The sequence below is a fragment of the Scyliorhinus canicula genome, chromosome 18 (genome assembly GCF_902713615.1).
Source record: "Scyliorhinus canicula chromosome 18, sScyCan1.1, whole genome shotgun sequence".
In the NCBI taxonomy this organism is placed as follows: domain Eukaryota; kingdom Metazoa; phylum Chordata; class Chondrichthyes; order Carcharhiniformes; family Scyliorhinidae; genus Scyliorhinus; species Scyliorhinus canicula.
Window position 1 is genome coordinate 59,957,269 of NC_052163.1, and position 16,404 is coordinate 59,973,672.

The 16,404-nt window shown below is 43.4% G+C and overlaps 1 protein-coding gene across 2 annotated transcripts in view; it reads left to right on the forward strand.

Moving 5' to 3' along the window:
* Nucleotides 1–16,404, forward strand: part of LOC119952869 (myosin phosphatase Rho interacting protein) — a 626,433-nt gene that overhangs the window by 294,252 nt on the left and 315,777 nt on the right. For both annotated transcript variants that reach the window (XM_038776448.1, XM_038776447.1), the window contains exon 6: nt 9,011–9,188. In XM_038776448.1, the coding sequence (XP_038632376.1) occupies nt 9,011–9,188 (178 nt within the window). The remainder of the gene's footprint in view (nt 1–9,010; nt 9,189–16,404) is intronic.

Below are 16,404 nucleotides of genomic sequence, written 5' to 3' on the forward strand. Positions count from 1 at the left end.
CGGCACCTGTTCAGGGAGGCTGGTATGGGAAATAAACCGTGCTGCTGGCTTGCCTTGGTCTGCTTTAAAAGCCAGCTATTTAGCCCTGTGCAGTTAAATCATTGCTATCAACCAGAGAAGTGGCTAGGTGAGTTTTAAAACCAGCTGGGATACTATTTTTAAAAATTTCCTCTCGACATTTATCTTACATTTTCAAACTTTTAATTGACCGATACTACCAGGCAAAAAACAACTTTTCGGCAATCATTTGATTCTGTCTTGTCCACAGATTGCAAACTATTAATCTTTCGGCTTCTGGAATTAGCTGATGTGCGTTCAGCACTGCAGTCTTAACGTTTTTATAATCTGAAGATTGTTTGTTCAAAAGGCTTGCTTAGACATCCAGTGCATTTCCTGCTAAAACTTGTGAAAAGAATGATCCATTGTCTTGTGGCCTAGCCAGTTTAATAACAATTTTCTCAAAGGAGACAAAATATTTTTTCTACCCTTCATCACTGAATTTGGGTGCTGGATGAATATTGCTAAATAAAAATCCAAAATTAATTTCAAATCATTGTTCAACCTGCCAATTATTCACAATTCACGTAAACAAAGTATTTCTCTATCCAGTTCAAAGCTTCTTACTACTTTTTCTCTTTGAAACTCAAAAAGACCTAGGGCAGCACGGGGGTTACCACCGCTGCCTCATTGCGCTGAGGACCTGGGTTCAATTCCAGCCCTGGGTCACTGTCCATTTGCACAATCTCCCCGTGTCTGCGTGAGTCTCACCTCCACAACCCAAATGTACAGGGTAGGTGGATTGGCTGCGCTAAATTGCCCCTTAATTGGAAAAAATATGAATGAAATGAAAATCGCTTATTGTCGCAAGTAGGCTTCAAATGAAGTTACTGTGAAAAGCCCCTAGTCGCCACATTCCAGCGCCTGTTCGGGGAGGCCGGTACGGGAATTGAACCATGCTACTGGCCTGCCTTGGTCTGCTTTAAAAGCCAGCTATTTAGCCCAGTGTGCTAAACCAGCCCCTGGTTTATTGAGTACTCTAAACTTTATTTTTGAAAAACAAAACTCAAGAGCTTTTAATTTTTGTGCTCTTTGGAACTCTACATTTCTATTCCTTTCACTTTTTCCTTTACTTCCCTTTGGAATTTTAATTGTGGTTATTACATTTACAACTGAATGCTAGTCAACTCAACTGGAGTGTTATCTGAATTAATCTCCACGAGTTTCAAACATTGAGCCGATACCTCAACTATTTCTGCTTTTTGTGGTGCCTACTTTTAACTCTGTCTTCAGCTTTTCTCCTCTTTCTTTTAATTTAACCTATATTGAAGGCATTCTGAGGTAAAGAATTTCCTCAAGGGAAACCTTCAACTTTTTAATAAATACAGTAGAGGTCACTGAAATCTTGCCTGCCTAACCTTAGTAAATCCTAGCATGGTGTGGATTTGAAATATAAGAGCCCCCAATTTGTTAAGATTTTGGTGGAGACCTGTAACTTCTTAAAATAATTTCAAACTCCTAGTTATTAACTGAAAGAATTATGCTACAAGGTTTCACATTTTAAACAAAATCTTTGACTGTATAAGAGTTAAACAAAGCAAGTGCTACGAGCTTAATATTCTAATTCATAAACACTTGGATTTTAGACTTGAAACTCACAGCAGATCACTTTTTCCATCCTACTGTTCCTGCTGTTCTTCATGGTAGGAAATTTCTTGGGGTCCTTACCAGCATCTAGCTGAACGACACTTCAACTCTCCTTAAACACACATGAGACCCCAGCTCAAGCATGGGTCTTGCTACTTTCTGGTTTAGTGATTCTAACTGCAGAAACTCCCTTGATGGCTTCCTGGGAAGGTGTCTATGTACTTAGCAACTGATGCAATTGCTAAGAAGTCACTGGACAGCGCAATCACAAAATTGCTTGAAAGTGAAACCTTGGCCTGATGAAAAGAAATATGGGCCTCTTTTTATTTCTGATTGTGTAGATGTTTGAATCACATTTTTGAAATACTGCATGACAGCTAGCATGAATTTTCATTCTAGCATTTAAATAACTGGTAAGTGTTCTATTCTGCTAAGCAGTTCAGGAACTTGCTAGCTTAAGTTTAGAAGGATTCAAAAAGCTGTATATTCCAAAAAAGGTTTTGTCCCAACACTAGTTCTTTCATGGTCAGTGCGATGACCTGAACTGGGCTTGATCGCTTGTGGGGTCGGAGAGGAATTTTGCAGACTTTTGTCCGCATTTTTTGGTCTTGCTGCTCTGTCTCTTTATCTCTTCTGTCCTCCCTGTCTCCTCTCCAGAGAATGCTGATCCTTTGCTGGGGGTATGATTGAATGGGCACCTTTTGACAACCCATCAGAGCAGCTATCCTTTAATGAGAATTAGTAAGTTATTTGATTGTCGTAGGCATCAATGTGAAGCAGAACCTTCGAAGGTTCTGAAGCACTGGACCTTGAGAGATAGCAATCAGGAAACAGTAACTTCTGCCAGCTTTCTGCTCACTACCCCAGAGCTGCTAATTTTATATTGATTGGGGACTGAACCGGTGTCCTTGGTCATATGGCTAATCATGTAATGTGTTTGAAACAGATGAATCATTGGAGAAGTGACTCATTTCCCTCTTTGAAGTACTTTTGTGTGCTTTCCAACAAAAGCAAATTTTTTTTGGCTTTGTTCTGCTTGTCTTGTTTGCTGATCATGTTATTTATTTGTTTTATTTTAAATTATTGGGTACAAAAAGCCTGAATGTTTGTTCTTAAGTGAAACAAAATTGATTATGACATTATGCCCCACCAAACACTAGTACACAAACACAATAATGCTATTATCCCCACTTGAAAATATAATGGTGACCCGATTCATCAATTTAAAATGATGAACCATTTTGTTATTGTAGATTATTCTGTTCGTTAATTTTATATAACTATAGGATAATGGATATTACAGAGGAAATTACAAAATGAAATTCAGTAACATAAGCTCATAATTAAATCTGCAGGACACAAGTTTCCCTCTAATTCTAAACTACTTCCCCAAATAGCGGAACTTAAAGGTGGATGGAAAAGAAAGTAATTGTGTCGTCAACTCTAATTGTTGAGACATTTAACTGAAGATTTTTGGCCTCCAAAACAAAGGGCTGAGACCCAAGGGTACAGTAGGATATCATCAGGATTGAAGAGGGCAGGAGAGAAAATTAGGTAAATGAGGACTTTTGATTAGTTGACTCCAAACCAGACTGTAATGGTAAACTCATCCTGACCACTGGTGTAGGTCTGCTAGTACCAAAATGGTTGATCCATCTATAGAAGAACAGATGCAGCAAACTTGGTGTGACTGAAGCGATTGGATTAAAACTGATCATTTCTCAAGTGAGGTATTTTTTGGAAAGTACTTCAGAATTAAGAAAATGCGCATACCGTACAGCACCTCCAATCTGGACTGAGGATTTTGGATAGCATTGTTTTTCAGGTTCAGTGTTTTGGGCAGTGGGCAGGTCGGTTGGGGTTAGGGGTCGCTTGGAGCGTGGGCTAGAGTGGCACGTGAAGTGGCAAAGCACATAACTAGCCTGGAGCCACAACGTGCTAATGCAGCATTTAGCCAAATTGTCACGGTAAACTTTTAAAAAGAATTTTGCTCAATTGGCATTGATATATGGAACATTATGAAAATATCCAGTTTTCAGTTAGTTGGATTTGCTCTACTCTACAGTATTCTGTCCTAAATATACCATGCAACTTTAAAGAAAGAGATTGTTATGGACCAGGGCTTACAAACTCTAAAGTGTATTATGAAGCACACCTTACCTATACTTTTATGTTGAATTTGGCTAGGGTAGGCACATGAGCCTTCACTTCAGGTGTGATTCATCAAGACTTCCTAGGCGCTTTTATCAAAATAAAGTTTATTAGAAGAATGTAGTTAACATATATAAAACAAGAATTTGGTATCAATTACAAACATGAAGAAAACACAATAGCTACAGTAATAATAATAGTAATCTATGTATATAACTCTTAATGAATCCCCCTTAGTAGCTGTTCCAATTCAAAACAAAATCCAATAAACCAAAGGGCGTGGCTCAGCACACTATCATCTCATTTGAATGGGACTGGTCCTTTCCCTGAGATTCTGATCCAGTTCCAACCAGCAGATTCAAAACTCCTTCCGGAGTTTGCCACACCAATGTGGTTTCAGTTCCCTTGAACAGCTTTAAAATGAAAACCGGGAAATACTGCTTCTCTTCTGCAGTCCGAAGCAACAAACCAAAACTGAAACCCAAACACAAAAAAGCCCCTCTCACCAGACAGCCCAGCTCCACCCACAAATGACATCACTGAAGCCGTGCTACAAGTCATGTGGGGAGACTAAACCTTTCTTAAAGGGACACTCCCATGACAAGGTACAAATGTAAGACAAGAAATGACGGGTAAAGACTGGCGGGTTCACTTGCCTCTAACAGCAACAATGCAGCTAAGCATCCTAAATCCCCAGTGTAGTTTCCCTTCCTGCTCCACCCCCACCTTACCAACAATCAAGTGAGCTCCTGAAAAATGTGATAAAACAGATTTTATAAATCCTAGGCTTGTCCAGTGGCAAAGAGAGGTCTTGGAAATCTCTCTCAGCGTCTCAAGATGATCAGAACTACTTCAGGAGATAACTATAGCCATTAGGTAATCATCCAACATTCCGTCTATCTTTTATACAGAGCAGCAAAGAACCTGTCCAGCTGATTGTTGACCTGATGCAGTCAATCTGCACGCATCGCATGACCTATGTTTAGTTTTAGGCTTCAGTAACCATCTGCGTAAGTAAAGCTGCCTGACATCCAACCTACTTTTGTGCTTTAATAGCTTTTTTGTATGACCTCTCATTTTTCCTGACATATCCAAGTCAAATAGATTGTCCACACACCTGCCTTGTGCTTTCATCATTTTAAATGCATAGACTCTGGCGATTTAATTATGTAAAAAGACCCTGTCATTATAACTAAGGGATTTTAAACTCGAGTCATTCTAACAGGCCTCCATTTAACCTTTTACAGTGCCTCTATATCAGCAGGCGAAAGTACTCCAGCTTGTATCTTCCCGAATGCATGGTGTTTTAACTCTGAGGACATCTTGCTTTGTTTTTTGGAATAGACGCTGGGTGGGGAACACTCCGGGAAAGGCTACTACCCAGGGATTTAATGTGTGTTGGGATATAGAAAGGGGAAGCAATGAGGTGGGCATAGACTGGTTGTGAGGTTTGAGGGTGATCATAAGGGATTGGAAGATTGCAGAGTGTGTGGTTTGGAAATCAAAGCAGAGTTGATAGGGGCAGGGTGAAGAGTTGTTGGGAGCAGGATAGCGAGCCAGTACCGGGGACAGTTGTAGCTCACTGGTCCTGGAGAAAACACTCTTGCTCCTCTTGTCCCAGAAAAATGGTTGAGCAGGTACATTTCTGTTGGATCTATTCCTTCTCACCACATTTTACCTGCCAGGTGTCCTGAGGCCGAGGAAACCCAGCCAAAATAGGTTAAAATAAAAATCCTTTTAAAATGAAGATATGCAACCTCCTTGAAATCTCTACGGCCAACCTATCCAGCAGTTTGGTCGCCCAACCATCGACCCTCCTCTTGTAAAAATGGACATTGGCAGGTCTGAAAATGGTTGTTTCGGGTCTTTGAACATTTTAATTTCACACCTGAAGCAAATCACCATTTCTGAAGGGTAGAATTATTCCTTAGAATTCTTTTACCCTGGATTGTCTTTACTGTGCATCATAATTTTCTTCTCACAATAGCCTCTTGGGTTTGTCTTGCACCTTTAGCAACTCATACAATAACTCCTATGTTCCTTCCCACTCTGTAAACTTTAATTTTCCACCAGGCTTTGATATATCTCTACCCACATGCATGAAACTATATTTATATATATATTAAGTGGCATTTGCCAGGTATAGGCCTGTTTCATCATTACATATAAGTCAAACTACAGTCTGTTTTTTTTTTGTATGGTATCAATATTTTCACTAATTGAAAAATATTGCTTTCAATTTACCGGAAGGGAAGATTTACCTTGCATATGTCTGAACACTAGTTTATTCACATGAACTTGGGCACTATGAAACTATGCTGATCAATGATGTGACCCTTTTGAGATGTACAGAGGAAGCCAGGTATATCATGCAATGAAAAACAAGGTGCCCATTTGTACAAAAAGCTTGAGCTTCATGCACTTGATAAATAAATGATATGCCAAAAAATATCAAGCCCTCTCTTTCTCTCACCAGTACCATTTGGGTTGTCTATCCTGCTGGATTCTCCTGAAGCCTCCAAAAATTAAAGATTAATATCTAGATATTGTTGAGAAACCCAGGAAAACAATTAATGGGGATATTGAAAAGAAACAACGTTTTCCCTTTTCTTTTAATACTTGTTTGTTGTAAAAGATTGGGAGGTGGGGAAGAAACCTTTGTATCAAGAATTATCCCATTAGATAATGACAAATGGGAGAACAGTGGACTGCAAGGATGGATGTGCTTGATACCATTGATGAGAGTATGGAGGGCAGACATTTGGAGGTCCAAACCCTCCCTCTTCTGAAGACTTGGAAGCTTCAGCTCTTTGAAGTTCCCAGGTCTAGATTGCGAATAAGGCTGATTCCTCTTTGTGCAAAAGCACTGCACCTCAACAGGTATAAATCTACGTATCAGGAAACATTGAGAATATTGTTGGAGGTGAGAAGCAGAAAGACGTAGAAACTTCAAAACACCGCAGTATGCTTTCTGCGCAAGCGCATATTATCTTGAAGTTTATGCTAGGATCAATATCAGTGGTGCACGCAAATTTTGTTGCACTCCATTCACAATAGTTTAATGGTATTATGCACCTGTCAGCTTCATGCAGCTGTGTGCAAAGTTAATTGGTTTCGTTGTTTAACTCTGGCATGAGGGAGGGGTGCAGGAGAATGGCGGTTCAGGGCGGCAAGAGTGAGTCACTGAGGAGAGTGTTGTGGAGTAGGGTTGGAGGTATGGAGGATTGAAAGAGGGATCCAGGGGAAGATAGAGGGGATGGCATTGCGGGGCTTCGAGGATTGAAGTGGGAAGGGCTGTTTGTCCTGTGTAGGGTGGTGGTGACAGTCGGTGAAAGTAAGAAGATGAGGGGCCTTAAGGGGGTGTCAATACTGCCCAAATGTGTGCCTATCTCAAGGCAGAGTCCTCGAAGAGCATTTTGTTCACTTACAAATTAAAATGCATGCCACTGGTGCTTGGAATTTTAATTGTAATTGTGTGGGAAAAGGGAGAAAACAGAAGTGGCTCACACTTCCAGTTGCAATATTGGGAATGATGCACTGTCAACAAAATCCCAGCCCAAGTTTGCAACATCATATATAAAAGCAAATTACTGCGGATGCTGGACTCTGAAACGAAAGGGACAATGCTGGAAAATCTCAGCAAGTCTGGCAGCATCTGTAGGGAGAGAAAAGAGCTAACGTTTCGACATTTCATCTTCCGGTTTGGCACGCTACAGCCTTCCAGCCTGAACATCGAATTCAACAACTTCAGATGATCAGCCCCACCTCGACCCATTTGTTTTCATTTCATTTTAACTGTTGTTTACCATTTCTTTCTTTCCTGCACCTTTCTCCTCTTTGCTTCCCCCTTCCCCTCCCCCCACACCTACAGTTCATCCTCTGATGTTAGTTTCCCTGCTGTTTGACCTTTCACATCTTTTGTCCTCTCTGGGGACTGCCATTAGCACACTTTCCCCTTGGTATCTGTGGCCATTAGCACAAGTTTCCCTGGGTTTCTGTGGCTATGACTCATATTTCATTCTCACTCCACAGTATAAATATTTCCCACTCTCTCTGTCTGTTAGCTTTGACAAAGAGTCATCGGACTCGAAACTTTAACTCTTTTCTCTCCCAACAGATGCTGCCAGACTTGCTGAGATTTTCCAGCATTGTCCCTTTCGTTTGCAACATCATTGTTCTGAATAGTGCCCAGGGGAAAGAGGAGAGGGATATTGCTTCTATTATCTCACATTATTATCTCACACTTGTAAAATGTACCCTTGTGAAGAGCTCCAGTAAGGTCATGGTCTCCCTTGTGGACACAAAAATAGGTGTCAAGTTGAATGGTCACTTAATCTTTGGCCTCACCATTGTAGAGGAAACTGTTGTGACCAGTGAATGCAGTAGTCTGGGAGGTAAACGGACATGCATGGTACCTGCTATGGTTGCATCGAAAGGTATCTGCTGAGGATACCTGAAAACAGTTTTTATGAATGAGTAAAGAAGGGAATGTGAGAGGGAGCAGTTCTCTCGGAAAGAGGGGAGTGGAATAAAATCCCTAGTGCAGAAAGGAGGCCATTCAGCCCATTGAATCTGCACCAGCCCTTGGAAAGAACACCCAACATAAGCCCATGCCTCCACCATATACCCATAACCCAGTAACCCCACCTAACCTTTTGGTCAAAGGGGCAATTTAGCGTGGCCCAGTTGGACTGTGGGAGGAAACCGGGGCACCGGGAGGAAACCCGCGCAGACATGGGGAGAATGTGAAAATTCCACACATTTGAGCTTGTATACGTGTGGGAATTGTCTGAAGTTAATTGTGTTCTTTTCAATCAAACCCAATAAAGAATAGATTTTTTTTCAGGGTTCTACTGGACGGAGCACCTCGAACATAAAAAAAAGTATTAAAAATAATTAATCTGATATTGTAAAATGGCTTTTGAAACATCTTGTGGGAAAGTATTTTATGTACAAATAGTTATCTGACGCATTATGCATTGTATCTGGTGATGGGCCTTTCTTGAAACCTGGACTGTAGTCAGCGATAAATTGGTTCTGGATTTGCTCCCATTCTTTTTCATAATTGACATTTCTTTATGGAATCAAAGCCTGCTTCTTCCATAAAAGCCTTGATTGGCTTCACCAAAGATAGAGTAATTACATTTGACAACCTAGTAGACCATACAACCACCTATACCTCCCAACAATTGTTTCTCTCTTTTTCCTTGACTAGGAACCTGGGCCAGCAAAAGTGGCAGTGACTGGTTCAGGGATCCCTGATCCAGAGAAGATTCCTGATTCACGGTCAAGCCTGTGGCAGGAGGAGCTTCATGGTAGAGATGTAGAGGCAACTCGAAGTTGGCCGCTTCCTGATGGTGGTTCTCATGGAGGATTATTTGCTCTGAGAGAGGGTAAGTAGAGTTAAAGGCTTTCCAGGAAACTTCTCTTAAAGGAAGTTCTACATTAATCTCAGTGAGTGCAGCAATTTAAATTAACTATTTGGTTCAGTTTAAATTTGATTAAATTTCTTACTATAATATATCGAATTAGTATTTACCTTATTAAATTATTGGTTTTGAAATAGTTTTCATACTTGGCCATTAGTTCCTCAGGGTAGTCATGTCCAAGGTCCAACCATGTGCTTTATCAAGATCTCCCCTCCATCATAAGAACATAAGAACTACGAGCAGGAGTAGGCCATCTGGCCCCTCGAGCCTGCTCCGCCATTCAATTAGATCATGGCTGATCTTTTGTGGACTCAGCTCCACTTTCCGGCCCGAACACCATAACCCTTAATCCCTTTATTCTTCAAAAAACTATCTATCTTTACCTTAAAAACATGTAATGAAGGAGCCTCAACTGCTTCACTGGGCAAGGAATTCCATAGATTCACAACCCTTTGGGTGAAGAAGTTCCTCCTAAACTCAGTCCTAAATCTACTTCCCCTTATTTGAGGCTATGTCCCCTAGTTCTGCTTTCACCCGCCAGTGGAAACAACCTGCCCGCATCTATCCTATCTATTCCCTTCATAATTTTTAATGTTTCTATAAGATCCCCCCTCATCCTTCTAAATTCCAATGAGTACAGTCCCGGTCTACTCAACCTCTCCTCATACTCCAACCCCTTCAGCTCTGGGATTAACCTAGTGAATCTCCTCTGCACACCCTCCAGCGCCAGTACGTCCTTTCTCAAGTAAGGAGACCAAAACTGAACACAATACTCCAGATGTGGCCTCACTAACACCTTATACAATTGCAACATAACCTCCCTAGTCTTAAACTCCATCCCTTTAGCAATGAAGGACAAAATTCCATTTGCCTTCTTAATCACCTGTTGCACTTGTAAACCAACCTTCTGTGACTCATGCACTAGCACACCCAAGTCTCTCTGAACAGCGGCATGCTTTAATATTTTATCGTTTAAACAATAATCCCGTTTGCTGTTATTCCTACCAAAATGGATAACCTCACATTTGTCAACATTGTATTCCATCTGCCAGACCCTAGCCCATTCACTTAACCTATCCAAATCCCTCTGCAGACTTCCAGTATCCTCTGCACTTTTCGCTTTACCACTCATCTTAGTGTCATCTGCAAACTTGGACACATTGCCCTTGGTCCCCAACTCCAAATCATTTATGTAAATTGTGAACAATTGTGGGCCCAACACGGATCCCTGAGGGACACCACTAGCTACTGATTGCCAACCAGAGAAACACCCATTAATCCCAAGGTCAGAGTGGGGATGTTTGCTGTTGACTTGCTCACCATTCATGACTCCTCAGATACAGAAGCAGTCCGTGCCCATGAGCAGCAAGACCTGGACAAAATATTCAGGCTTGGGCTGATAAGTGGCAAATAACATTCACCTCACAAAAATACGAGGCAATTATATCTCCCTCCCTCTCTTCAGGAGAAAATTCAACCATCTCTTGACATTCCATTGCATGACAATCGCTAAATTCACGGCCTAATTTACTATTGGGTAGTTCAAAAAGCCTAGAGATGTTTTGGTCAGCTGTGTCCGTTGCAAATTAAGTGTTAACCCCCCCCCATAAGGACCAGGGAGAAACCATTATTGCTCTTCCTGTAGAACTCGTGGAGTACAAGCTTCCCAGATAGGGGGTGATGCCACCACAGCTGGAACTCGTTACAGACCTACATAAAAGCCGGCCCCACGCAGGACCCAGTGTGGTTAGTTCTTCCAGCAAGACTAGAGTGGGTGTGAGTTGCTGCCTTGAGCAGATTATTGTATGTAATTAAATAAATTTCTGTCCTACTACCACCGCTGGCTTCCTCAAGTACTAAAGAGAGCAAGGGCAGAACGGCGGCCTAGTGGTTAGCACAGCTACCTCACGGCGCTGAGGTCCCAGGTTCGATCCTGGATCTGGGTCACTGTCCCCGTGTCTGCGTGTGTTTCGCCCCCACAACCCAAAAATGTCCAGATAGGTGGATTGGCCACACTAAATTGCCCCTTAATTGGAAAAAATAATTGGGTAATCTAAATTTATTTTAAAAAAGAGAGCAAAAAGTGCCCTTTATTGTTTGTTGTTTTGACAGGGAATTCAGTGCATTGGTGTTGGCCTTTCCGTTTCCACAAGGTTATATTATACCTTTTTATCTTGACATTCCGCTTACTCGCGCGCTCTCTCTCTCTCACTCTCTCTCTCTCTCTCTCATATATGTGTAGTTATTTGCAATGAATCCACAAATCTAGTTAAATCAATGTATATAATAAAATATTTCCTCTGCTACTTCGATTTTATGAATGGACTAATATTTCAGAACATGTGAATATTAGGCACTCTATTCTCTGGCCTTGTGCTCTCGCTCAAGTGCAACGAGGCCAGTGAATAGCGGGAGATGCCGAAAACGAGAATCACACAAGATGCCAAACCTTTTCTGATGCAACCGACCCACTCCCACAGATAAAATTGGGATCCCGCCATAGCATGGTGTTATGGGCCAGGGTTTAGAAAACTCTAAAGTATACCATGGTGTTCACCTGACCTCCAACTGTTTATTGCTTTTGGTTACGATGAGCACATGAGCCTGCCTTTCTGATGTTATTCAACAGAGTTCTTAGGTGCTTCTAAGCTTTATTTTACGAATTTAGTTAACATCTTTATAAACACACACAGTAAGAATTATTATCAACTACGAACGTAAAGATCCTACACAGCTACAGTACTCTATGTATCACCGTTAATAAATTCCCCCTTATCTGTTCCAATTTATTAACTAGATCCCATAAACCAAAAACCCCTTTTTACCAAAACAGTAGGTAACTAGAATAAATGGGTTTCCTCCTTGGAATAACGCTTCAAAATTGAAAATAGAGAGACAGGCCAAGATAATTATCTGTCTGAGTACAAGAGCCAAATGTGAAAAACGAAAGTAAAATCTCAGAGCCACAAACCAGTTCTAAAGCAAAAGTAAAACCAACTCCCAGCTCCATCCACACAATGATGACAAAAACATTTCTTAAAGGGACACTCCCATGACCATGGCGGGAAGCCAACTGCCACCACATAAGCCCTATTTCCATACAATTAACGGGTGCCGCCTCGGCCTCCCAAGCAAGTGGCCACGCTCGCGCCGTACCTGCGGAAAGGCTTCTGAGGCAATCTGAGGAGGGAGTAGCCATCTGTGCTCACAGGCGAAGAGCCCGGCTGGTGCTTGGCTTGCTGCCCAGTGCTTGGCGGGGAAGTGAAGTGGTGGGGGTAGGCGCACTCGGCTGGGGTGGGCCGTCATGGGGGTGGCACTTGCCCATTTGCGGCTCCATCATGTGAACCCTTGGACCGTGTACCAGTTTCGGGGATCACCCTTGTCTCTGCCCCACCAACCACTGAGGCCTCTGGCCGTGCGACTGAAGACTGTTGCTGAACAAGCCCAACAACCCAAGTTGAGTCCTGTGGGTGGGCAGGCCATAGAATCATAGAATTTACAGTGCAGAAGGAGGCTATTCGGCCCATCATGTCTACACCGGATCTTGGAAAGCGCACCCTACTTAACCCCATACCTCCACCCTATCCCCGTAACCCTGCAACCCCATCTAACCAAAGGGCAATTTAGCATGGCCAATCCACCTAACCTGCACATCTTTGGACTATGGGAAGAAACCAGAGCACCAGGAGGAAACCCACACAGACACAGGTAGAACGTGCAGACTCAGCGCAGGTAGTGACCCAAGCGGGAATCGAACCTGGGACCCTGGTGCTGTGAAGCCATAGTGCTAACCACTATGCTACCGTGCTGCCCATGTAGCATGTGGAGCCATTGCCTAGCATCCCAATCAGACCATGATGCCTGGACACTTGTATTTGTATTACCTTTTAACACATGTGGCATATTTCCAAATGGATTTAATTATGCTTCAATTATCATGATATGTCTGCTAAATGAGCCCATTCTGTACAGCTCATTGTGCATCTCCGACAGGATCACCCCATTGATCGTCTGGGCTCATGTCCAGCTTTCTCGAAGACTGGTTTCTGTGCCGGTCTTTTGTGCTTAGCCTTCTGATGTGATGCGTTCTGAAGCCTGGGTCTTCAGCTTCTGCTTCACCAGATTCATTAGTTTATTTACGCAAAAACGTTTTGCTGCTGCGATGTGTGCTCTCTGGCCTGTCGGACACGTTGCAAGTGGCTTCTTGTTCAGCATCCTGAGTGTTGTCCACATTGGCGATTGTCTTCTTGCATGGTGTCATCGGTGGGACTCACAGTATCCCCACTCGCCTTCTCTTCTTTTTTGAGAGCAATTTTGTGACTGTTTCTCTTTTCCACTTGGCCCTGGTAGCACCCATCTTGCTGCAGCCTGCGCCATGGGAACGGTCGTTTGTGGATTGTCTGCAAAGATGTCTAGTGCTGGCATGCCCCTGAGGGACTGTGCGGTCGTGGTCAAGTCTGTACTTCAGTGGCTGGCTGCAGAGCATCGCACTCTGGTGCCTGGGTTGGACCCACATCTCCAACCTTTGGAGCTGTCTCTACATCCTGAGTTTGAGCCCCAAGTGATGGCTCCATGTCACTCGAACTTAGAATGCATAAGTTATCTTTTCCAGAGAGACCAGGTAGTGACTTGCTGTCATCTTCTGATCTTGTATGTGTATCATCCATCATCGTGGAACTGCATACAGATACAGCCATGTCTGGTAACATGGTATCAATGTCAACTGTTGTTGAGGAGCTGCATATAGATACAGTCAATGACTAATACTCGTCTTGTGATATTATATACGTATCATCTGTCATCGTGGAATTGCATACAGGTGCCGACATCTGCTCCTCTAACTTGTCTTTCGGTGGAGTGGCCTTGGGTATTGGGGATTCCACGGCCAGAACCATTTCATAGGCCTGAAATGATTTACCGCATGCCTCTGGAGTAAGTTTCTCCAGAATGGGTATTATATCTTCCGTTATTAGTTTGTTCGCAGCTGAGTCGTTTTCCTCCGAGGTGTCTGCTACTGCAATCTTGCATTCCGTCTCTGTGTATACTATCTTTGGGCTTTCGCACTTCTCGGTGTCCTGTGCAGGCTGGGCATCCCTTGTGATCACCTCGCCATTTCCGCCAAACCACTGGAGTAGCGCTTCACAGGCTCCCGTAAAACAGCCTTCCTAGTGTTTCATAATCCTCCTCTTCCGGCTCATCCTCCAAACCTTTACTTTCTTCATCGCATTCATGGTCCTCGCAAATAGCATCATCAGACTCAATATCATTTGCAAAGACTTCTCCTCTAAAGTATGCCATTGCACATGGAATTATGTGTTCACGCAGGAGGTGATTGGCTTCAAAGTCCGCAGCGAGTCTTGCTGCAGAACTTATATTTATCACTCTATGCTGTGGAGCTTCAGGAGGACTGAAGAAATTGAAAAATTAATCATTTGGTACAGTTTTTGTACAGTTTTGTGAGTGCTCCGACCATTATGCTTCGGCTTCGTTTTAATGGTTTTCACCGTGACGTTCTTTCTTCCAGTCGATCTGGCATCCTGTGCATCCCGTGATTTCTGGTTCATCACAGAATGAGAATTCACGCTTGTCAGGCCAAGATTCCAGTTGGTATGCTTTCGTAATTACCTTGTTTGTAAAATACTTATTTGGTTCAAACTTAAACTCCAGAGTGAAGTTCATTGGCTGTTCACTCTCTGAACATTTAACGTTCACATGCTGTAGATGCTTTAACATCGGCTCATTATGCTCCTGTATCATACCACTGAGTATATACACTTCTTGAAGACTGTTAACCAGAAATCTGGAATTCCCTTCGGCTCCTCCATCTCCTCATCTGATTTTTCGTCCTTCGCCTGGCCTTGTTGGTAACTTACTATAATGATTTATTGATGAACACATGGAGGGATAACATACAGAATACTATACTACTTATGTTCCGCGAACTCTCCTCGAACTACCCTGTGTGCGATTGTCCTGTTGTACACCTTACTACCAACTGGCGAGTGTCCCACATCACGTGACCTATGTCTGACACCACCAACTGGTTGGAGGTGGCATTACTAACTATATACAATACTATTCACAGGCCTATCGCCACAGACAGTGTGCCTGAACACTGTGGGAAGCAACGCCACACATGCAGCAGCCAACATCCGAATACCCAGGGGATGGGACACAGCTCCAGGGTCACGGCCGGAGGGTGGGTGAGCGCTATGGGGAAGGGGCCAGAGCCCATTCCAGGTGAAGTTTTATGCGGATGTCTGGGGTCCATTGAAGGGGCCCCGGGTGTGCTTGGCAGGGTAATTACGAGTGTGGGGAAGATCAGTGGGGGAATGGAGGGTTCCGGGGGTGGTAGCCACCACTGTTTTTCAGTCTAATGCCGTCTCCCAATTCCTTAGATATATTGAACCGTATGGATGGTATTTTAGACTCCGCAGAACATGCCCTAAGTGTGCTGCTAGTAGGCTGGGTGGCCAGACGCCAGAGATAGCGACAGTAGCAGCGTCTGCAGAGGCTCGCGGCGGTGGCAGCCCATGTGCTGGACCCCGGCCAACATGTTTGAACAGATGATGGACAGCGTGTGCCGCAGGAGGCTCTGCCTCAACAAAGAGACTGTGCGAGGAGGACACCCGCTGTCTGCGGCTGTCAAGGTCACTGCAGCACTAAACTTTTATGCCTCGGAATCATTCCAAGGCTGGAGCCGGTACCTGTGTGACATCTCTTGGGCCATAGTCCACAGGTGCCTCTGACCGGTAATGGATACCCTGTTTGCCGGGCTGAAAACGACATCAACTTTGACATGGATCAAGCCCAAGAAGATGCCCGGGCAGTAGGATTTTCTGCCATCGCCGGGATGCCCCAGGTCCAGGGGCTGATGGACTGCACACATGTCGCCTTGCACGCACCGGCTCAGCTGGGAGTGCCCTATGTTACAGGAAGTGGTTCTAGTCCCTTAATATGCAGTTTGTGTATGACCACATGAAGATCATGCATGTGTGTGCACGTATCCCAGCGAGTGTACATGACAGTTACATACTGGGGCAGTCAGACACCAGTGTCTTTGAGGACCACACCAGGTTGGCCGGTTGGCTCTTGGAGGATGAGTACCCACTGAGGACCTGGATAATGTTGCCTTTTTACCCTTTATGTGAACCACAAGCTGTTTCTTATATTGACCAAA